Source organism: Pleurodeles waltl, chromosome 6 (genome assembly GCF_031143425.1).
Source record: "Pleurodeles waltl isolate 20211129_DDA chromosome 6, aPleWal1.hap1.20221129, whole genome shotgun sequence".
NCBI classification, from domain to species: Eukaryota; Metazoa; Chordata; class Amphibia; order Caudata; family Salamandridae; genus Pleurodeles; species Pleurodeles waltl.
The window spans coordinates 6,386,527-6,408,970 of NC_090445.1; the positions used below are offsets into that span (position 1 = coordinate 6,386,527).

Sequence of the window (22,444 nt, forward strand, 5' to 3'; positions counted from 1 at the left end):
AAAATGCAAGGAAAACACAAATCAGCAATGCAACAACGATGGATTCCTGACTGAGGGTACCTGTGGAACAAGGGGACCAAGTCCAAAAGTCACAAGCAACTCGGAGATGGGCAGATGCCCAAGAAATGCCAGCGGTTGGTGCAAAGAAGCTCTTACTAGGCTGAAGAACTGTGAATACTGCAGGAACGACAAGGGCTAGAGACTTCCCCTTTGTAGGATGGATCCCCCACGCCTTGGAGAATCGTGCAGAAGTGTTTTCCCGCCGGATGGACGCCAACAAGCCTTGCTACACGCAAATCGTGCGTTTGGCGTTTTTGGACGCTGCTGGGGCCCAGGAGGGACCAGGAGGTCGCAAATTGGACCTGCAGAGAGAGGGGACGTCGAGCAAGACAAGGAGCCCTCACTGAAGCAGGTAGCACCCGGAGAAGTGCCAGAAACAGGCACTACGAGGATGCGTGAAACGGTGCTCGCCGAAGTTGCACAAAGGAGTCCCACGTCGCCGGAGACCAACTTAGAAAGTCGTGCAATGCAGGTTAGAGTGCCGTGGACCCAGGCTTGGCTGTGCACGAAGGATTTCCGCCGGAAGTGCACAGGGGGCGGAGTAGCTTGCAAAGTCGCGGTTCCCAGCAATGCAGCCCAGTGAGGTGAGGCAAGGACTTACCTCCACCAAACTTGGGCTGAAGAGTCACTGGACTGTGGGGGTCACTTGGACGGTGTCGCTGGATTCGAGGGACCTCGCTCGTCGTGCTGAGAGGAGACCCAAGGGACCGGTAATGCAGCTTTTTGGTGCCTGCGGTTGCAGGGGGAAGATTCCGTCGACCCACGGGAGATTTCTTCGGAGCTTCTGGTGCAGGGAGGAGGCAGGCTACCCCCACAGCATGCACAAGCAGGAAAACAGTCGAGAAGGCGGCAGGATCAGCGTTACAGAGTTGCAGTAGTCGTCTTTGCTACTATGTTGCAGGTTTGCAGGCTTCCAGCGCGGTCAGCGGTCGTTTCCTTATCAGAAGGTGAAGAGAGAGATGCAGAGGAACTCGGCTGAGCTCATGCATTCGTTATCTAAAGTTTCCCCAGAGACAGAGACCCTAAATAGCCAGAAAAGAGGGTTTGGCTACCTAGGAGAGAGGAAAGGCTACTAACACCTGAAGGAGCCTATCACAAGGAGTCTCTGACGTCACCTGGTGGCACTGGCCACTCAGAGCAGTCCAGTGTGCCAGCAGCACCTCTGTTTCCAAGATGGCAGAGGTCTGGAGCACACTGGAGGAGCTCTGGACACCTCCCAGGGGAGGTGCAGGTCAGGGGAGTGGTCACTCCCCTTTCCTTTGTCCAGTTTCGCGCCAGAGCAGGGGCTAAGGGGTCCCTGAACCGGTGTAGACTGGCTTATGCAGAATTGGGCACCTCTGTGCCCAACAAAGCATTTCCAGAGGCTGGGGGAGGCTACTCCTCCCCTGCCTTCACACCATTTTCCAAAGGGAGAGGGTGTCACACCCTCTCTCAGAGGAAGTTCTTTGTTCTGCCATCCTGGGCCAGGCCTGGCTGGACCCCAGGAGGGCAGCTGCCTGTCTGAGGGGTTGGCAGCAGCAGCAGCTGCAGTGAAACCCCAGGAAGGGCAGTCTGGCAGTACCAGGGTCTGTGCTACAGACCACTGGGATCATGGAATTGTACCAACAATGCCAGGATGGCATAGAGGGGGCAATTCCATGATCATAGACATGTTATATGGCCATATTCGGAGTTACCATGGTGAAGCTACATATAGGTAGTGACCTATATGTAGTGCACGCGTGTAATGGTGTCCCCGCACTCACAAAGTTCAGTGAATTGGCTCTGAACAATGTGGGGGCACCTTGGCTAGTGCCAGGGTGTCCTCACACTAAGTAACTTTGCACCTAACCTTTACCAGGTAAAGGTTAGACATATAGGTGACTTATAAGTTACTTAAGTGCAGTGTAAAATGGCTGTGAAATAACGTGGACGTTATTTCACTCAGGCTGCAGTGGCAGGCCTGTGTAAGAATTGTCAGAGCTCCCTATGGGTGGCAAAAGAAATGCTGCAGCCCATAGGGATCTCCTGGAACCCCAATACCCTGGGTACCTCAGTACCATATACTAGGGAATTATAAGGGTGTTCCAGTAAGCCAATGTAAATTGGTAAAAATGGTCACTAGCCTGTCAGTGACAATTTGGAAGTAATGAGAGAGCATAACCACTGAGGTTCTGGTTAGCAGAGCCTCAGTGAGAAAGTTAGGCACCACACAGGGAACATATACATGCACACCTATGAGCACTGGGGCCCTGTGTGACAGGGTCCCAGTGACACATACATATAGGCCACAAACCTATGAGCACTGGGGTCCTGACCAGCAGGATCCCAGTGACACATAACAAACATACTGAAAACATAGTGTTTTCACTATGAGCACTGAGGCCTGGCTATCAGGATCCCAGTGAGACAGTGAAAACAGTGACAAACACCCTGACATACACTCACAAACAGGCCAAAAGTGGGGGTAACAAGGCTAGAAAGAGGCTACCTTCTCACAACATGCAAAGCTCATGCATTACCACTGTAGTCACACAGTACTAATACACATACACATGAAAGAAAATACTCCATGTTACAAAAGTAAAGGTACTTTATTTTGGTGACTCAAATGCCAAAATTACCATAGAGACTATACTCCCTTAGGAGGTAAGTAACACAAGTATGCAGAAATAGCCGTAAAAACAGTTAGAAAATAGTGCAAACAGTGAAAATCACAATAGTTAAAAATGGGCCTAAGGGGAGCACAAACCATATACTGAGAAAGTGGAATGTGAAAGTCGGTTTCCCACCTAGGCAAGTGTAGTGTGTAGAGGGGCGCTGGGAGTATTAGAAAACACCAAAGGTAAGTAACAGAACCCACCCCAGAGCCCAGGAAAGCAGAAGTAAATCACAGTAACTTTCCTAGAACACACAAGGACACGAGAAAGAAGATATTGCAATAACCAGAAGAGACTACAAGACACCAACGATTACCCGCAGATACCACACCAACAAACCGGGAGGAGGAATCGCCATAGTCCACAGGAGCACCATCAGGATCTCAACCAACACCCATGACACCATTGATGCTGCCGAACACTTGCACTTCCAGATTTATGTCAATGCCAACACCATCCTGAGAGGAACCCTTGTCTACAGACCCCAAGGCCCCCCGTCCACAGTTCTGCGACGCCATCGCTGACTGTAGGAAAGTACCATCTTGCCTGGCATGTTACCCCCATATTTCACTGTATATATGTTGTTTTAGTCTATGTGTCACTGGGACCCTGCCAGGCAGGGCCCCAGTGCTCATAAGTATGTGCCCTGTATGTGTTCCCTGTGTGATGACTAACTGTCTCACTGAGGCTCTGCTAACCAGAATCTCAGTGGTTATGCTCTCTCTGCTTTCCAAATTGTCACTAACAGGCTAGTGACCAACTTCACCAATTCACATTGGCATACTGGAGAACCCTTATAATTCCCTAGTATATGGTACTGAGGTACCCCGGGTATTGGGGTTCCAGGAGATCCCTATGGGCTGCAGCATTTCTTTTGCCACCCATAGGGAGATCTGACTATTCTTACACAGGCCTGCCAGTGCACCCTGAGTGAAATAACGTCCAAGTTATTTCACAGCCATTTACCACTGCACTTAAGTAACTTATAAGTCACCTATATGTCTAACCTTCATCTGGTGAAGGTTGGGTGCAAAGTTACTTACTGTGTGGGCACCCTGGCACTAGCCAAGGTGCCCCCACATCGTTCAGGGCAAATTCCCCGGACTTTGTGAGTGCCGGGACACCATTACACGCGTGCACTATACATAGGTCACTACCTATGTATGGCGTCACAATGGTAACTCCGAACATGGCCATGTAACATGTCTAAGATCATGGAATTGTCACCCCAATGCCATTCTGGCATTGGGGAGAAAATTCCATGATCCCCCGGGTCTCTAGCACAGAACCCGGGTACTGCCAAACTGCCTTTCCGGAGTCTCCACTGCAGCTGCTGCTGCTGCCAACCCCTCAGACAGGTTTCTGCCCTCCTCGGGTCCAGGCAGCCATGGCCCAGGAAGGCAGAACAAAGGATTTCCTCTGAGAGAGGGTGCGACACCCTCTCCCTTTGGAAATAGGTGTGATGGCTGGGGAGGAGTAGCCTCCCCCAGCCTCTGGAAATGCTTTGATGGGCACAGATGCTGCCCATCTCTGCATAAGCCAGTCTACACCGGTTTAGGGATTCCCCCAGCCCTGCTCTGGCGCGAAACTGGACACAGGAAAGGGGAGTGACCACTCCCCTGACCTGCACCTCCCAGGGGAGGTGCCCAGAGCTCCTCCAGTGTGCCCCAGACCTCTGCCATCTTGGAAACAGAGGTGTTGCTGGCACACTGGACTGCTCTGAGTGGCCAGTGCCAGCAGGTGACGTCAGAGACTCCTTCTGATACGCTCTTACCTTTCTTACTAGCCTATCCTCCTTCCTAGGTAGCCAAACCACCTTTTCTGGCTATTTAGGGTCTCTGCTTTGGGGAATTCTTCAGATACCGAATGCAAGAGCTCACCAGAGTTCCTCTGCATCTCCCTCTTCACCTTCTGCCAAAGGATCGACCGCTGACTGCTCAGTATGCCTGCAAAACGACAACAAAGTAGCAAAGACGACTACTGCAACCTTGTATCGCTTCATCCTGCCGGCTTTCTCGCCTGTTTCCTGGTGGTGCATGCTCTGGGAGTAGCCTGCCTCCTTCTTGCACCAGGAGCTCTGAAGAAACCTCCCGTGGGTCGATGGAATCTTCCCCCTGCAACCGCAGGCAACAAAAGACTGCATCACCGATCCTCTGGGTCCCCTCTCGGCACGATGAGCGTGGTCCCTGGAACTCAGCAACTCTGTCCAAGTGACTCCCACAGTCCAGTGACTTCCCACGCTAGACTGCATTGCTGGGTACCGCGTGATTTGCAGCTGCTCCGGCTCCTGTGCACTCTTCCAGGATTTCCTTTGTGCACAGCCAAGCCTGGGTCCCCGACACTCTAACCTGCAGTGCACAACCTTCTAAGTTGTCCTCCGGCGTCGTGGGATTCCCTTTTCTGACTTCGGGTGGACTCCGGTTCACTCCTTTTCTAAGTGCCTGTTCCTGTACTTCTGCGGGTGCTGTCTGCTTCTGTGAGGGCTCCCTGACTTGCTGGGCGCCCCCTCTGTCTCCTCATCCAAGTGGCGACATCCTGGTCCCTCCTGGGCCACAGCAGCATCCAAAAACCCTAACCGCGACCCTTGTAGCTAGCAAGGCTTGTTTGCGGTCTTTCTGCGTGGGAACACCTCTGCAAGCTTCTTCACGACGTGGGACATCCATCCTCCAAAGGGGAAGTTCCTTGTCCTCTTCGTTCTTGCAAAACACCAAGCTTCTTCCATCCGGTGGCAGCTTCCTTGCACCCTCAGCTGGCATTTCCTGGGCATCTGCCCACTCTCGACACTGTCGCGACTCTTGGACTTGGTCTCCTTGTCTTACAGGTACTCAGGTCCGGAAATCCACTGTTGTTGCATTGCTGGTGTTGGTTTTCCTTGCAGAATACCCCTATCACAACTTCTGTGCTCTCTGGGGGTTGTAGGTGCACTTTACACCTACCTTACAGGGTCTTGGGGTGGGCTATTTTTCTACCCTCACTGTTTTCATACAGTCCCAGCAACCCTCTACAAGCTCACATAGGTTTGGGGTCCATTCGTGGTTCGCATTCCACTTTTGGAGTATATGGTTTGTGTTGCCCCTATACCTATGTGCTCCTATTGCAATCTATTGTAACTTTACACTGCTTGCATTACTTCCTTTTGCTATTATTGCATATTTTTGGTATTGTGTACATCTATCTTGTGTATATTTGGCATCCTCATACTGAGGGTACTCACTGAGATACTTTTGGCATATTGTCATAAAAATAAAGTACCTTTATCTTCAGTTTATCTGTGTATTGTGTTTTCTCATGATATTGTGCATATGACACCAGTGGTATAGTAGGAGCTCTGCATGTCTCCTAGTTCAGCCTAAGCTGCTCTGCTATAGCTACCTTCTACCAGCCTAAGCTGCTAGAAACACCTCTTCTACACTAATAAGGGATAACTGGATCTGGCACAAGGTGTAAGTACCTCTGGTACCCACTACAAGCCAGGCCAGCCTCCTAAATTGGAAGCAGCGATAAGTTAAGTACTTGTAACTACTTACCACTTTGTCATTTTGTACTTTTCATAAGAGAATAATATACAAAACAAGTTCAGTGTATGTACATGTAACAAAAAGGTTTTGCTTTTCTTATCTTTCACTTTCTGCTAAGTGCTGAAAAGTACTCCTAAAGTTTGAAAAAGTTTGAAAAAGTTTTTTTTTCTGTTCTTTAAAAAGTCCTGAAACTTTTTCTCTCTTCTCACTGTCTCTAAACCTTCTTCTATCATGTCTGATGTAGGTACTGCTCTTAAATTAGTCAATACAACTTATTACAATCTTAACTTTAAGAGCCTAAAGAGTCTTTGCATTGATAGAGGTTTAGTGGTAGGAAAGAACCCTTCTAGAGAATTTCTGTATAACATGCTCATTGAAAATGATAAGTCCCTAGGTGGCACTTCATCTGAGAAGTTAGTAGATAGCTCGCACTCTGACTCAGGGGAACAACTTGAGGGAGGTGTACAGGGTTCTCTTCCAAATCTGCCACTTAGCAGACCACCTAGCAATGCTGGTAGTAATAGAAGCTCTCATCATAGTAGGGATGCTTTTGTTCCTGGAGGCCAGGTTGTTAAGAGTGCAAGCTGTTAGGGACAGGTCTCCCTCTGTTGGTTCCAATATATCCTCAGTGTCTAAACATTCCCAACCCACCCACCCTGAAGACAACATGTTAGAAAGGGAACTCAAAAAGTTGAGAGTAGAAGAGACCAGGCTGAAGCTTAAACAGCAACTACTGGCTCTATACAGGGAATCCCTAGACCTGGAGAAGGAGAGACAGAGGTTGGGGTTTGGACCCCATTGTGGCAGCAGCAGTATTCCTGATAGAAATCCTGTGAGAGAGCATGATTACAGGAATCTGCACAAGATAGTTCCCCCTTACAAGGAGGGGGATGACATTAACAAGTGGTTTGCTGCACTTGAGAGGGCCTGTATGGTACAGGGGGTCCCTCAATGGCAGTGGGCTACTATTCTAAGGCTATCTTTCAATGGAAAGGGTAGGGATAGGCTCCTTACTGTTAGAGAAAGTGATGCCAATAATTTTGCAGTTTTGAAGGATGCACTCTTGGATGGATTTGACTTAACCACTGAACAATACAGGATTAAGTTCAGAGACACCAGAAAAGGGTCCTCACAAGACTGGATAGACTTTGTTGACTATTCAGTGAAGGCCTTGGAGGGGTGGTTACATGGCAGTAGAGTTTCTGGCTATGAAAGCTTATATAATCTTATTCTGAGAGAGCATATTCTGATTAACTGTGTGTCTGACTTGTTACACCAATATCTAGTGGACTCAGATCTGACCTCTCCCCAAGAATTGGGAAAGAAGGCAGACAAATGGGTCAGAACAAGAGTGAACAGAAAAGTTCATACAGGGGGTGACAAGGATGGCAAGAAGAAGGATGGTAAGTTTTCTGACAAGGGTGGGGACAAATCTAAAAATGAGTCTTCATCAGGCCCACAAAAACACTCTGGTGGGGGTGGTGTGTCCAAATCCTCTTCAAATCAAGTAAAAAAGCCTTGTTGTTATTTATGTAAAGTAAAAGGCCATTGGACAACTGATGCCAGTTGTCCAAAGAAAAACACCAAACCTCCCACTACCACAACCCCTACTGAAACCTCTAGTGCCCCTAGTAATAGCAGTGGTGGTGGGAGCAAACCTACTAATAGCCAATCCAAGGGGGTAGCTGGGCTCACTTTTGGTAATTTAGTTGGGGTTGGTCTTGTTAGGGAGACCACAGAGGCTGTGCTAGTCTCTGAGGTTGCCATTGATTTGGCCACCTTGGTTGCTTGTCCCCTTAATATGGATAAGTACAAGCAACTTCCCCTAATCAATGGTGTTGAGGTTCAGGCCTACAGGGACACAGGTGCCAGTGTTACCATGGTGATAGAGAAACTGGTACACCCTGAACAACACCTACTTGGTCACCAGTACCAAGTTACAGACGCTCATAACAACACTCTTAGCCACCCCATGGCTGTTGTGAATCTCAACTGGGGGGGGGGGGGGGGGGGGGTTACTGGTCCAAAGAAAGTTGTGGTTGCTTCAGATTTACCTGTAGACTGTCTACTAGGAAATGATTTAGAGACATCAGCTTGGGCAGAAGTGGAGTTGGAGGCTCATGCAGCAATGCTGGGCATTCCTGGGCATATTTTTGCTTTGACAAGGGCTCAGGCCAAAAAGCAAAAAGGGGGTGACTTGGATCCTGGAACAATGGACCAAGTGCTCCCTAAAGCTAGGGGTAGCAAGGGTAAATCCCTACCCACTATCCCTCCCTCTACAGATGATTCAACTTCTGAGGAAGAGGAATTTCCTCCCTGTGCAGAACCTTCATCAGATGAGCTGGCAGCAGACACTGCTGAGCTTTTGGGTGGAGGGGGGCCTGCCAGGGAAGAGCTGAGTGTGGCATAGCAATCCTGTCCCACATTAGAGGGCCTCAGACAGCAAGCTGTCAAACAGCAAAATGGGGATGTCAGTGACTCATATAGAGTTTACTGGGAGGACAACCTCTTGTACACAGAGGTAAGGGACCCAAAACCTGGAGAAGCCAGGAGATTGGTCATTCCCCTGCAGTACAGAGAGTTCCTCCTAACTCTGGCACATGACATTCCTTTGGCTGGGCATTTGGGCCAGATCAAAACATGGGAAAGGCTTGTACCCCTGTTTCACTGGCCTAGAATGTCAGAGGACACAAAAGATTTTTGTAAGTCTTGCCAGTGGCAAGACTGGTGGCACTCAAAAGGCTCCCCTTATTCCACTACCTGTGGTTGGGGTTCCCTTTGAAAGGGTAGGGGTTGACATAGTTGGCTCCCTTGACCCTCCTACTGCTTCAGGCAATAGGTTTATCTTGGTGGTTGTGGACCATGCCACAAGAAATCCTGAAGCAATTCCTCTAGGGACTACCACAGCACCTGCAGTGGCAAAAGCCCTCCTGGGAATCTTTTCCAGGGTGGGTTTTCCAAAAGAGGTTGTATCAGACAGGGGTAGCAACTTTATGTCTGCATACTTGAAGGCCATGTGGAAGGAATGTGGTGTAACATACAAATTCACCACACCTTATCATCCACAGACTAATGGACTGGTAGAGAGGTTTAATAAAACTCTCAAAGGAATGATAATGGGACTCCCTGAAAAACTCAGGAGGAGATGGGATGTCCTGTTACCTTGCCTCTTTTTTGCTTACAGGGAGGTACCCCAGAAAGGAGTGGGCTTCAGCCCCTTTGAACTCCTATTTGGGCACCCTGTAAGAGGGCCACTAACACTTGTGAAGGAGGTTTGGGAACAACCTTTAAAAGCTCCTAAGCAGGATATAGTGGACTATGTACTTGGCCTAAGATCCAGAATGGCGGAGTACATGAAAAAGGCCAGTAAAAACATTCAGGCCAGCCAAGAGCTCCAAAAGCAAAGGCATGACCAGAAGGCTGTTCTGATTCAGTACCAACCAGGACAGAAGGTGTGGGTATTGGAGCCTGTGGCCCCAATAAGACAAATGGAGTGGACCCCATCTCATTGTTGAAAAGAAGGGAGAGGTCACCTACTTGGTTGACATGGGCACTGCCAGGAGTCCCCTTAGGGTGCTCCATGTCAATCGCCTGAAACCCTACTATGACAGGGCTGATCTCACCCTGCTCATGGCAACAGATGAAGGACAGGAAGAAGAGAGTGACCCTCTCCCTGATCTCTTCTCTTCCACTGAAGAAGATGCTTTAGTGGAAGGTGTAGTTTTGGCAGACTGTCTTACTGCAGAGCAGAAAGACAACTGCATTAATCTCCTAGGTCAGTTTTCTGAACTCTTTTCAACTGTGCCAGGCACCACATCTTGGTGTGAACACACAATTGATAAAGGAGACAGCTTGCCTGTCAAAAGTAAAATCTATAGGCAGCCTGAGCATGTCAGAGACTGCATAAAGCAAGAAGTTCAGAAAATGCTTGACCGAGGAGTGGTTGAACATTCTGAAAGCCCCTGGGCCTCTCCTGTGGTGCTTGTACCAAAGCCTCACTCAAAAGATGGAAAAAGGGGGATGAGGTTTTACAGAGGTCTCAACCAGGTAACAAAAACTGATGCTCACCTTATACCCAGGACAGATGAGCTCATAGATACACTGGCATCTGCCAAGTATCTAAGCACCTTTGATTTGACTGCAGGGTATTGGCAGATCAAATTATCAGAGGATGCTAAAGCAAAAACTGCATTTCAACTATTGGAGGGCACTACCAATTCACAGTAATGGCCTTTGGTTTGAAAAATGCACCTGCCACTTTTCAGAGGTTGGTGAATACAGTCCTGCAAGGTTTGGAGGCTTTTAGTGTAGCATATCTGGATGATATAGCTGTCTTTAGCTCCACCTGGGATGATCACCTGGTCCACCTGTGGAAAGTTTTGGAGGCCCTGCAAAAGACAGGCCTCACTATCAAGGCTTCAAAGTGCCAGATAGAGCAGGGGAAAGTGGTTTATCTGGGACACCTGGTAGGTGGAAAACAGATTGGACCACTTCAGGGAAAATCTAAACAATCATGGATTGGGTTCCCCCTACAACTCAGACCCAGATGAGAGCCTTCCTAGGCCTCACTGGGTATTACAGGAGATTCATTAAAAACTATGGCTCCATTGCAGCCCCACTTAATGATCTCACTAGCAAGAAGATGTCTAAAAAGGTATTGTGGACAGCTAGCTGGCAGAAAGCTTTTGAGGAGCTCAAACAGGCCATGTGCACCGCACCTGTCCTAAACAGCACGTGTTACTCCAAGAAATTCATTGTTCAAACTGATGCATCTGAATTAGGGGTAGGGGCAGTCTTATCACAACTGAATTTTGAGGGCCAGGATCAACCAGTTGCTTTTATCAGCAGGAGGTTGACCCCTAGAGAAAAGTGTTGGTCTGCCATAGAGATGGAGGCCTTTGCTGTGGTCTGGGCACTGAAGAAGTTGAGGCCATACCTGTTTGGCACTCACTTCATTGTTCAGACAGACCACAAACCTCTACTTTGGCTAAAACAAATGAAAGGTGAAAACCCTAAATTGTTGAGGTGGTCCAGATCTCTACAGGGAATGGACTATACAGTGGAACATAGACCTGGGAATACCCACTCCAATGCAGATGGACTCTCCAGATATTTCCACTTAGACAATGAAGACTCATCAGGTCATGGCTAGTCTTATTGTCCTTCGTTTGTGGGGGGGTTGTGTAGGAAAGTACCATCTTGCCTGGCATGTTACCCACATATTTCACTGTATATATGTTGTTTTAGTGTATGTGTCACTGGGACCCTACCAGCCAGGGACCCAGTGCTCCTAAGTGTACCCTGTATGTGTCCCCTGTGTGATGACTAACTGTCTCACTGAGGCTCTGCTAACCAGAACCTCAGTGGTTATGCTCTCTCTGCTTTCTAAATTGTCACTAACAGGGCTAGTGACCAATTTCACCAATTCACATTGGCATACCGGAACACCCTTATAATTCCCTAGTATATGTTACTGAGGTACCCAGGGTATTGGGGTTCCAGGAGATCCCTATGGGCTGCAGCATTTCTTTTGCCACCCATAGGGAGCTCTGACAATTCTTACACAGGCCTGCCACTGCAGCCTGAGTGAAATAACGTCCACGTTATTTCACAGCCATTTACCACTGCACTTAAGTAACTTATAAGTCACCTATATGTCTAACCTTTACCTGGTAAAGGTTGGGTGCTAAGTTACTTAGTGTGTGGGCACCCTGGCACTAGCCAAGGTGCCCCCACATCGTTCAGGGCAAATTCCCCGGACTTTGTGAGTGCGGGGACACCATTTCACGCGTGCACTATACATAGGTCACTACCTATGTATAGCGTCACAATGGTAACTCCGAACATGGCCATGTAACATGTCTAAGATCATGGAATTGTCACCCCAATGACATTCTGGCATTGGAGAGACAATTCCATGATCCCCCGGGTCTCTAGCACAGAACCCGGGTACTGCCAAACTGCCTTTCCGGGGTCTCCACTGCAGCTGCTGCCAACCCCTCAGACAGGTTTCTGCCCTCCTGGGGTCCAAGCAGCCCTGGCCTAGGAAGGCAGAACAAAGGATTTCCTCTGAGAGAGGGTGTGACACCCTGTCCCTTTGGAAATAGGTGTGATGGCTGGGGAGGAGTAGCCTCCCCCAGCCTCTGGAAATGCTTTGATGGGCACAGATGCTGCCCATCTCTGCATAAGCCAGTCTAAACCGGTTTAGGGATCACCCAGCCCTCCTCTGGCGTGAAACTGGACAAAGGAAAGGGGAGTGACCACTCCCCTGACCTGCACCTCCCAGGGGAGGTGCCCAGAGCTCCTCCAGTGTGTCCCAGACCTCTGCCATCTTGGAAACAGAGGTGTTGCTGGCACACTGGACTGCTCTAAGTGGCCAGTGCCAGCAGGTGACATCAGAGACTCCTTCTGATACGCTCTTACCTTTCTTACTAGCCTATCCTCCTTCCTAGGCAGCCAAACCTCCTTTTCTGGCTATTTAGGGTCTCTGCTTTGGGGAATTCTTCAGATACCGAATGCAAGAGCTCACCAGAGTTCCTCTGCATCTCCCTCTTCACCTTCTGCCAAAGGATCGACCACTGACTGCTCAGTATGCCTGCAAAACCACAACAAAGTAGCAAAGACTACTACTGCAACCTTGTATCGCTTCATCCTGCCGGCTTTCTCGCCTGTTTCCTGGTGGTGCATGCTCTGGGGGTAGCCTGCCTCCTTCTTGCACCAGGAGCTCTGAAGAAATCTCCAGTGGGTCGACGGAATCTTCCCCCTGCAACCGCAAGCAACAAAAGACTGCATCACCGGTCCTCTGGGTCCCCTTTCAGCATGACAAGCGTGGTCCCTGGAACTCAGCAACTCTGTCCAAGTGACTCCCACAGTCCAGTGACTCTTCAGTCCAAGTTTGGTGGAGGAAAGTCCTTGCCTCCCCACGCTAGACTGCATTGCTGGGTACCGCGTGATTTGCAGCTGCTCCGGCTCCTGTGCACTCTTCCAGGATTTCCTTCGTGCACAGCCAAGCCTGGGTCCCCGACACTCTAACCTGCAGTGCACAACCTTCTGCGTTGTCCTCCGGCGTCGTGGGACTCCCTTTTCTGACTTCGGGTGGACTCCGGTTCACTCCTCTTCTAAGTGCCTGTTCCTGTACTTCTGCGGGTGCTGCCTACTTCTATGAGGGCTCCCTGACTTGCTGGGCGTCCCCTCTGTCTCGTCATCCAAGTGGCGACATCCTGGTCCCTCCTGGACCGCAGCAGCATCCAAAAACCCTAACCGCGACCCTTGCAGCTAGCAAGGCTTGTTTGTGATATTTCTGCGTGGGAACACATCTGCAAGCTTCTTCACGACGTGGGACATCCATCCTCCAAAGGTGAAGTTCCTGGTCCTCTTCGTTCTTTCAAAACACCAAGCTTCTTCCATCCGGTGGCAGCTTCCTTGCACCCTCAGCTGGCATTTCCTGGGCTCATGCCCACTCTTGACACTGTCGCGACTCTTGGACTTGGTCCTCTTGTCTTACAGGTACTCAGGACCGGAAATCCACTGTTGTTGCATTGCTGGTGTTGGTTTTCCTTGCAGAATCCCCCTATCACGACTTCTGTGCTCTCTGGGGGTTGTAGGTGCACTTTACACCTACCTTACAGGGTCTTGGGGTGGGCTATTTTTCTAACCCTCACTGTTTTCTTACAGTCCCAGTGACCCTCTACAAGCTCACATAGGTTTGGGGTACATTTGTGGTTTGCATTCCACTTTTGGAGTATATGGTTTGTGTTGCCCCTATACCTATGTGCTCCTATTGCAATCTATTGTAACTTTACACTGCTTGCATTACTTCCTTTTGCTATTACTGCTTATTTTTGGTATTGTGTACATATATCTTGCGTATATTTGGCATCCTCATACTGAGGGTACTCACTGCGATACTTTTGGCATATTGTCATAAAAATAAAGTACCTTTATTTTCAGTTTATCTGTGTATTGTGTTTTCTTATGATATTGTGCATATGACACCAGTGGTATAGTAGGAGCTTTGCATGTCTCCTAGTTCAGCCTAAGCTGCTCTGCTATAGCTACCTTCTATCAGCCTAAGCTGCTAGAAACACCTCTTCTACACTAATAAGGGATAACTGGACCTGGCACAAGGTGTAAGTACCTCTGGTACCCACTACAAGCCAGGCCAGCCTCCTACATTGGAAGCAGCGATGGGATAAGTACTTGTAACTACTTACCACTTTGTCATTTTGTAGTTTTCATAGGAGAATAATATACAAAACAAGTTCAGTGTATGTACACCTAACCAAAAAGTTTTGCTTTTCTTATCTTACACTTTCTGCTAAGTGCTGAAAAGTAGCCCTAAAGTTTAAAAAAGTTCGAAAAAGTTTTTTTTTCTGTTCTTTAAAAAGTCCTGAAACTTGTTCTCTCTTCTCACTGTCTCTAAACCTTCTTCTATCATGTCTGATGTAGGTACTGCTCTTAAATTAGTCAATACAACTTATGACAATCTTAACTTTAAGAGCCTAAGGAGTCTCTGCATTGATAGAGGTTTAGTGGTAGGAGAGAACCCTTCTAGAGAATTTCTGTATAACATGCTCGTTGAAAATGATTAGTCCCTAGGTGGCACTTCATCTGAGAAGTTAGTAGATAGCTCACAGTCTGACTCAGGGGAACCCCTTGAGGGAGGTGTACAGGGTTTTCTTCCAAATCTGCCCCTTAGCAGACCACCTAGCAATGCTGGTAGTAATAGAAGCTCTCATCATAGTAGGGATGCTTTTGTTCCTGGAGGCCAGGTTAAGAGTGAAAGCTGTTAGGGACAGGTCTCCCTCTGTTGGTTCCAATATATCCTCAGTGTCTAAACATTCCCAACCCACCCACCCTGAAGACAACATGTTAGAAAGGGAACTCAAAAAGTTGAGAGTGGAAGAGACCAGGCTGAAGCTTAAACAGCAACAGCTGTCTCTAGACAGGGAATCCTCTGGTACCCACTACAAGCCAGGCCAGCCTCCTACACTGACACAATCAGTGCCCACACCCTAGCCTGTACGGACTACATGCTCCTGAGCGACCTGAACTTTCACCTAAAGAACATCAACGACAGCAACTCCTCAGCCTTGATCGACAACCTCGGTCTCAAACAACTCATCACAACGCCCACCCACTCAGCCGGCCACACACTCGACCCCATCTTCTCCGCCAGCAGCCACATCACCTTCTCCCCTGGAAGGGGAACTCCTCTGGACCGACCACCGCTGTGTCCACTTCTCCTTCCGGAAACCCACCGCTCACCACCACCCGCAAATGATCCCTCGCCGCAGCTGGAACAAGATCCCAAAAGACCAGCTGATCTGCACCATCGCCCGCGCCCCGCCACCCAACACCAGCGACCGCAACACCGCCGCCATCAACCTCAAACAATGGCTAGACGACTGCGCCAACACCCTCGCTCCACTCAGGAAACCACCCAACACCCACACCTGCAAGAAATCACCCTGGTTCACCGCCAACCTTCAGGCCTCCAATCGGGAGTGCCGGAAAATTTAAAATATAAGGCGTCACGAACGAAGTGAGAGCAACCACACCGCCCTCAAGACAGCCATACACAAGCATCACCAGCTCATCCGGATCACCAAAAGATCATTCTACAAAGAGCAGATCGACAACAACACGCACTATAGCAAAGAGCTCTCCTGCATCATCAAAGAGCTCGCCAACCTCAAGTCCTGCTCCATCGACCCCCCCCAATCGCAAAACCTCTGTGACTCTCGCCACCTTTTTCCACAGCAAGATCACGGACATCCACGGCAGCTTCACCTCCCCGATCCCCATGACCAACCCCAGTGCACCGAACCAAACCAACCTCCTGAGAGCCTGGACCCACACCAACGACGAGGACACCACCAAGACCATGAGAACCATCCTCTCGGGTTTACCCACCGATCCCTGCCCTCACTATGTCTTCAACAAAGCCAGCCAAATCATCGCACCCCAACTTCGTACTATCATCAACAGCTCCTTCGAGACCGCCACCATCCCGGAGAGCTGGAAACACACCGAACTCACCGCCCTGCTAAAAAAACCCAAGGCAGACCCCGAAGACCTAAAAAATTACCGGCCTATCTCCCTCCTCCCCTTCCCAGCGAAGGTCATCGAGAAGATGGTCAACAGCCAACTATCCCGCTTCCTGGAGGACAACAGTTTGCTCGACTTCGCCCAATCCGGCTTCCGCAAGAATCACAGCACAGAGTCCACTCTCATGGCAGCGACTGATGACATCAGGATCATGCTCAACAAAGGTGAAACCGTGGCCCCCATCCCCCTTGACCTCTCGGCAGCCTTCGATACCGTCTGCCACCACACACTATGCACACGCCTCAACGACGCCGGAATCTGCCACAAGGCCCTAGACTGGATCACATCTTTCCTCACCGGTAGAACTCAGCGAGTCCGCCCCCCTCTGTTCCTGTCGAAAGCCACCAAGACCATGTGCAGAGTCCCCCAAGGATCCTCCCTCAACCCTATCCTTTTAACGTCTACACGGCGTCGCTCACCAACATCGTTTGATCCCACAGCCTCAACATCGTCTCCTACGCGGACGACACCCAACTGATCCTCTTGCTCACAAAGGACCCCACCACCGCTAAGACCAATCTCCACAAAGGACTTCATGCCATCGCCAACTGGATGGAGGTGAGCTGCCTCAAACTGAATTCGGATAAGACGGAGATCCTCATCCAAGGGCTCCAACCGATCAGCATGGGATGACTCCTGGTGGCCTGCCACACTAGGAGCCGCTCCAAATCCCACCACCCATGCACGCAACCTCTGCTTCATACTGGACTCATTGCTCATCATGCCCCAGCAAGTTAACGCTGTCTCAGCCTCATGTTTCAACATCCTCTGTATGCTTCGCAAGACCTTCAGATGGATCTCCATCGAAACAAGGAGAACGGTCACCCATGCCCTCATCAGCAGCAGACTGCACTACGGCAACACACACTACGCTGGGACAACAGCCAAGCTCCAGAGGAAACTGCAGTGCATTCAGGACAGCTCCGCACGCCTCAACCTCTCTCGCCACAAACACATCTCAGCCCACCTCAGAGACCTTCACTGGCTACCCGTCAGCAAGAGGATCATCTTCAAACTCCTGATCCACGCTCACAAGGCACTCCACGACGCAGGCCCTGCCTACCTCAACGAGCTTCCACGTTCCCACCTGTCAGCTCCGCTCCGTCCGGCCTCGTCCTCGCCACAGTCCCTCGCATTCACCGTACCACAACCGGCGGCAGATCCTTCTCCCACCTCGTAGCCAAAACCTGGAACTCCCTCCCTGTTAACCTACGTCTGACCCAGGACCTCCTGACCTTCAGGAAACATCTCAAGACCTGTCTATTCGAGCGGTAGCAAACCCCTCCCACCCCCTACCATCCCCCTAGCGCCTTGAGACCCTAACGGGTGAATAGTGCGCTTAACAAGTGATTGATTGAACGATGGTCCCCTCAGGTCTTCAGATCCAGAAATCCAAGTCAAGAAGCACTGAAGAGTCCAGGGAGAATAAGAGCCTCTGCTAACCCGGACGAAAGTGCAAAATAGAAACCACTGGTGAGGAACAACAGTCACTATTGCATCCAAGAAGACAGATGCAGGTCCTGGTTGATGCAGAAGATGCCTCACGCCGGATGGATGAATGCAGTCTGGTTTTCTTCGCTGTCTTCCGCCAACAAGCCTTGGCGCATGCAAAGCACACGGCTAGTGGAAAATGGCGCTGCCCGGGACCAGGAGGGACCTGGTGGACTCTAAGCAGGAGGGGAAGTCAGAGGGGGATCTCCGCAACTCAGAGAGCCCACAGAAGACCAGGCAGCGTACACAGGAGTCCCACAGCACGGGGACAAAGAAGGTGCAAAAGGAGGCCCATGCAGCACTACAAAAAGGGATCCCACGTCGTCTGAGAACCACTCAGGAAGCTGTGTGTTGCAGGATAGAGTGCTGGGTGCCGGAGCTGCATGGTGCATGAAACACTTTGTGGAAGGATGCCAACAAGTCTTGGCAACTGCAAAAAATGTGGTGCACAGGTGTACTGTCTTTCATGGGGAGGCAAGCTCTTACCTCCACCAAAGTTGGACAGCTGGTCATCAGGACCACTTCAGTCCAGCACCAGTGTTGCTGGATCCACGCACTTCTTCAGGAGACGGGACCCACGCCACCAATCGTCGCTGCAGGGAAGTGACTCCTTCACTTCAACGGAGATTCCTTCATTCTTCTGGTGCAGGCTGAAGACAGGCCGTCCTGGGAGGATGCACGACCTGGAAGCAGTTACAGTTGCTGGCAGGAGCTGAAGATACAATGTTGCAGAAGTCGTCTTTGCTTCTTTGTTGCGGTTTGTAGAGTTCCCGGAGGATCGAGAGCAGTTTCTTCAGTACGAGGGTGAAGTAAAGGATGCAGAGGATTCCTGCTCGAGTCTTGCAAAGCGAACCTGAGGAACCTCCCAAGAGTGAGACCCTAAACAGCCCTGAAAGGGGGATTGGTCAGCTAAGTAGGTAAGCACCTATCAGGGGAGGGCTCTAACGTCACCTGCTGGCACTGGCCACTCAGATGCTCCCACAATGCCCTGCCAACTTGGAATCAAAGATGGCAAAGCCCAGAGACCCTTTGGAGGAGCTCTGAGCACCACCCATGTAGGGGGTGATGGACAGGGGAGTGGTCACTCCCCTTTCCTTTGTCCAGTTTGGCACCAGAGCAGGGACTGGGGGTCCCCGAACTGTTAGTCTGGATTATGCAAGGAGGACGCCATCTGTGCCCTTCAAAGAATTTCCAGAGGCTCTGGGAGGCTGCCCATCCCATGCCTGTATCACTTATTTCCAAAGGGAGAGGGTGTAACACCCCTATCCCAAGGGAAATGCTTTGTTCTGCCTTCCTGGGCTCGAGCTGCTTGAGCAACAGGAGGGCAGAAACCTGTCTGTGAGGTGGCAGCAGCTGAGGCTGCCTGGAAAACCTCAGAAGGCTGTAATGGCAGTACTGGGGGTCCTCTAAGGAGGGCCCAGGGTGCATGGAATCACACAGCCAATGCTTGCAAATGCCTTGGGGTATGATTCCAACATGTTTGATACCAAACATGGCCATATTTGGAGTTACCATTGTGAAGCTGGAGATAGGTAGTGACCTATGTCCAGTGCATGCGTAGAATGGCGTCCCCGCACTCACGATGGCCCCGGAGGCCGTGGGGGCACCTCTGCTAGTGCAGGGGAGACCTCACATACAGGTACTCTGCACCCTGCCTTCAGGGCTGGAGGGCCTGCAATAAGGGTGACACATACGTGACCTGGTGCAGTGTAAATGGCAGTGAAACAGTACATGCACCATTTCACACAAGCTGCAATGGCAGTACTGTAGAAGCCTTTGCATGGGCTCCCTATGGGTGGCAAAAGAAATGCTGCAGCCCATGGGGAGCCCCTGAACTCCAATGCCCTGGGTACGTAAATACCATATACTAGGGACTTATAAGGGGGCACCAGTATGCCAATTTCGGGTGAAATACTAGATTACCAGTATGCAGTGACAGGATTTAGAGGAGAGAGAGCATAAGCACTGGGGTCCTGGTTAGCAGGATCCCAGTGAATACAGTCAAACACACTGACATCAGGCAGAAAATGGGGGTAACATGCCAAAAAGAGGGTACTTTCCTACAATTAACTGATTGGCTGCACATGATTTATTACTTCTTTAGTGCGCTCTGGTGACGCGTTATAATAGTTCTCCATTCTGGTTCTCTAGGCCGGTTTTCTTTCACTTTCTAGCAGGGTGTTTTTACCAGATTTGCACCCGCTATTTACTGTATTCATGCAATTGTTGCACTATAATCCGGTACACTAGGGTTCCCAACCTTTTGACTCCTGAGGACTCTGTAAAGTAAAGAGACTTCATTCCTGCAAGAAGAAGTCCGTGTGCGGCGAAAATCGACACACAGCCTGCCAGAAACTACGCACAGCCTGCATCGTGGTGAAAAATTCACTGCATGCTGAACAGGAACGACGCAGTCTGACTTCGCAACGGGAAGATCGACGTACCATCTGGACATTCGACGCACAGCCAAGCCGGAACAATGCAGCCAGACTTCCAGAGAGGAATCAACGCAGCCCCTGCCGTGCGGTAGAATTTTTGATGCAATGCCCACTGGATCAACGCTGCCCCTGTGCATTCGTCCTGCCAGTGCCTGGATTTCAACACATCGTTCCCGGGGCATCCGAAAACCTTGCAACCCAAAGAGGATCCAAGATCGAGTGCTGGAAATCGATTGAAAGCCTTCCCTGCGTGAAAAGTAAATGATGCATCACCGCGTGTGGCCCGCGAAATTGATGCACACCTCCCTGTTCTCCATGCATCTCCTCCTCTGCGGTTCATTGCAGAGATTTTAAACGCAAACCAGGTACTTTGTGCTTGTAAGAGACATTTGTTGCTTTTAAGAGACTAAAGACACTTTATATCATTTTTATAGTGATATTCCAAAACATAATTATTGCATTTTAATCGTTTTGACCTGCTTTTATGCAGATAAATATTATATATTTTTCTAAACACTGTGTGGTGTATTTTTGTGGTGTTATACTGAGTTATTGCATGATTTATTGCACAAATACTTTACACATGGTCTTCTTAGTTAAGCCTGACTGCTCCGTGCCAAGCACCCCCCCCTCCAGCACGCACCTGAGGATGCTGACCCCTCCTTAGCACACACCCCTTCCTCCCCGCCCCAACATGCACCTGCTGCCCTCCCCTTCCTCCCAGTGCGCATCTGGCCCCTTCCCCCAGCACGCACCCCTTCCCCCCAGCACGCACCTGGCCCCTCCTCCCTCCAGCACGCACCCCTTCCCCCCCAGCACGCACCTGGCTCCTCCTCCCACAGCACGCACCCCTTCCCCCCCAGCACGCACCTGGCCCCTCCTCCCTCCAGCACGCACCCCTTCCCCCAGCACGCACCTGGCCCCTCCTCCCTCCAGCACGCACCCCTTCCCCCAGCACGCACCTGGCCCCTCCTCCCTCCAGCACGCACCCCTTCCCCCAGCACACACCTGGCCCCTCCTCCCTCCAGCACGCACCCCTTCCCCCAGCACGCACCTGGCCCCTCCTCCCTCCAGCACTCACCCCTTCCCCCCAGCACGCACCTGGCCCCTCCTCCATCCAGCACGCACCCCTTCCCCCCAGCACACACCTGGCCCCTCCTCCCTCCAGCACGCACCCCTTCCCCCAGCACGCACCTGGCCCCTCCTCCCTCCAGCACGCACCCCTTCCCCCAGCACACACCTGGCCCCTCCTCCCTCCAGCACTCACCCCTTCCCCCCAGCACGCACCTGGCCCCTCCTCCATCCAGCACGCACCCCTTCCCCCCAGCACGCACCTGGCCCCTCCCCCCGCACGCACCCGGCCCCTCCCCCCGCACGCACCCGGCCCCTCCCCCCGCACGCACCCGGCCCCTCCCCCCGCACGCACCCGGCCCCTCCCCCCGCACGCACCCGGCCCCTCCCCCCGCACGCACCCGGCCCCTCCCCCCGCACGCACCCGGCCCCTCCCCCCGCACGCACCTGGCCCCTCCCCCCGCACGCACACGGCCCCTCCCCCCGCACGCACCCGGCCCCTCCCCCCGCACGCACCCGGCCCCTCCCCCCGCACGCACCTGGCCAGCTGCCCCTCCAGGTCCCGGATCTGGATCAGGAAGCGCTCCCGGGAGAGCTCGGACAGCGGCTCCGCGCCCCTGGAGGCCGCAGCGCTCTTGGCGGAGCCGCCGCCTTTCTTCTTGCCCTTCTTCTTGGGGGGCATGGCTGCTGCGGGTCCGGGTCCTCCGGGTCCCCCGGCTCCGGCTCCGCGGGTCTCCGGCTCCGGCTCCGCGGGTCTCCGGCTCCCTCTCAAGCCCGGCTCGGGCCGCGCGCTCCGTTGCTAGGGGCGCTCCGTTGCTAGGGGCCGGCGCGTACATAGCAACGGCACAAACGACGACATAGAAAGAGGGCTCGTTCAAGGCGGCCATGTTGGATTCCCACCTAGCGCACTTTCGTCTCCGTATACCCAATCCAAGATGGCCGCCCATCACAACGTCACCATCCCTCCTGCCCACTGGCAGAGCGTCACGCCGCGTCACCCCATGAAGCTGCGCGTGCGACGCCCCTCCTGGCGCGTGCGAGGAGAGCAGCTGCAATCAGAACATGCAGGCGGCAGCTGCTGCCAGCACTGACCTGCGCTGCAGAGATAAAGGGATGA

The 22,444-nt window shown here is 51.4% G+C and overlaps 1 protein-coding gene across 1 annotated transcript in view; it reads right to left on the bottom strand.

The window, feature by feature from the left end:
• The window catches only part of CFAP157 (cilia and flagella associated protein 157), a 134,421-nt gene extending 112,279 nt beyond the window's left edge, over nt 1–22,142 (bottom strand). Inside the window, exon 1 of the mRNA XM_069236966.1 lies at nt 21,867–22,142. Coding sequence (XP_069093067.1) covers nt 21,867–22,009 — 143 coding nt within the window. The 5' untranslated portion in view covers nt 22,010–22,142. The remainder of the gene's footprint in view (nt 1–21,866) is intronic.
• Between the last annotated feature and the right edge of the window lie 302 nt (nt 22,143–22,444).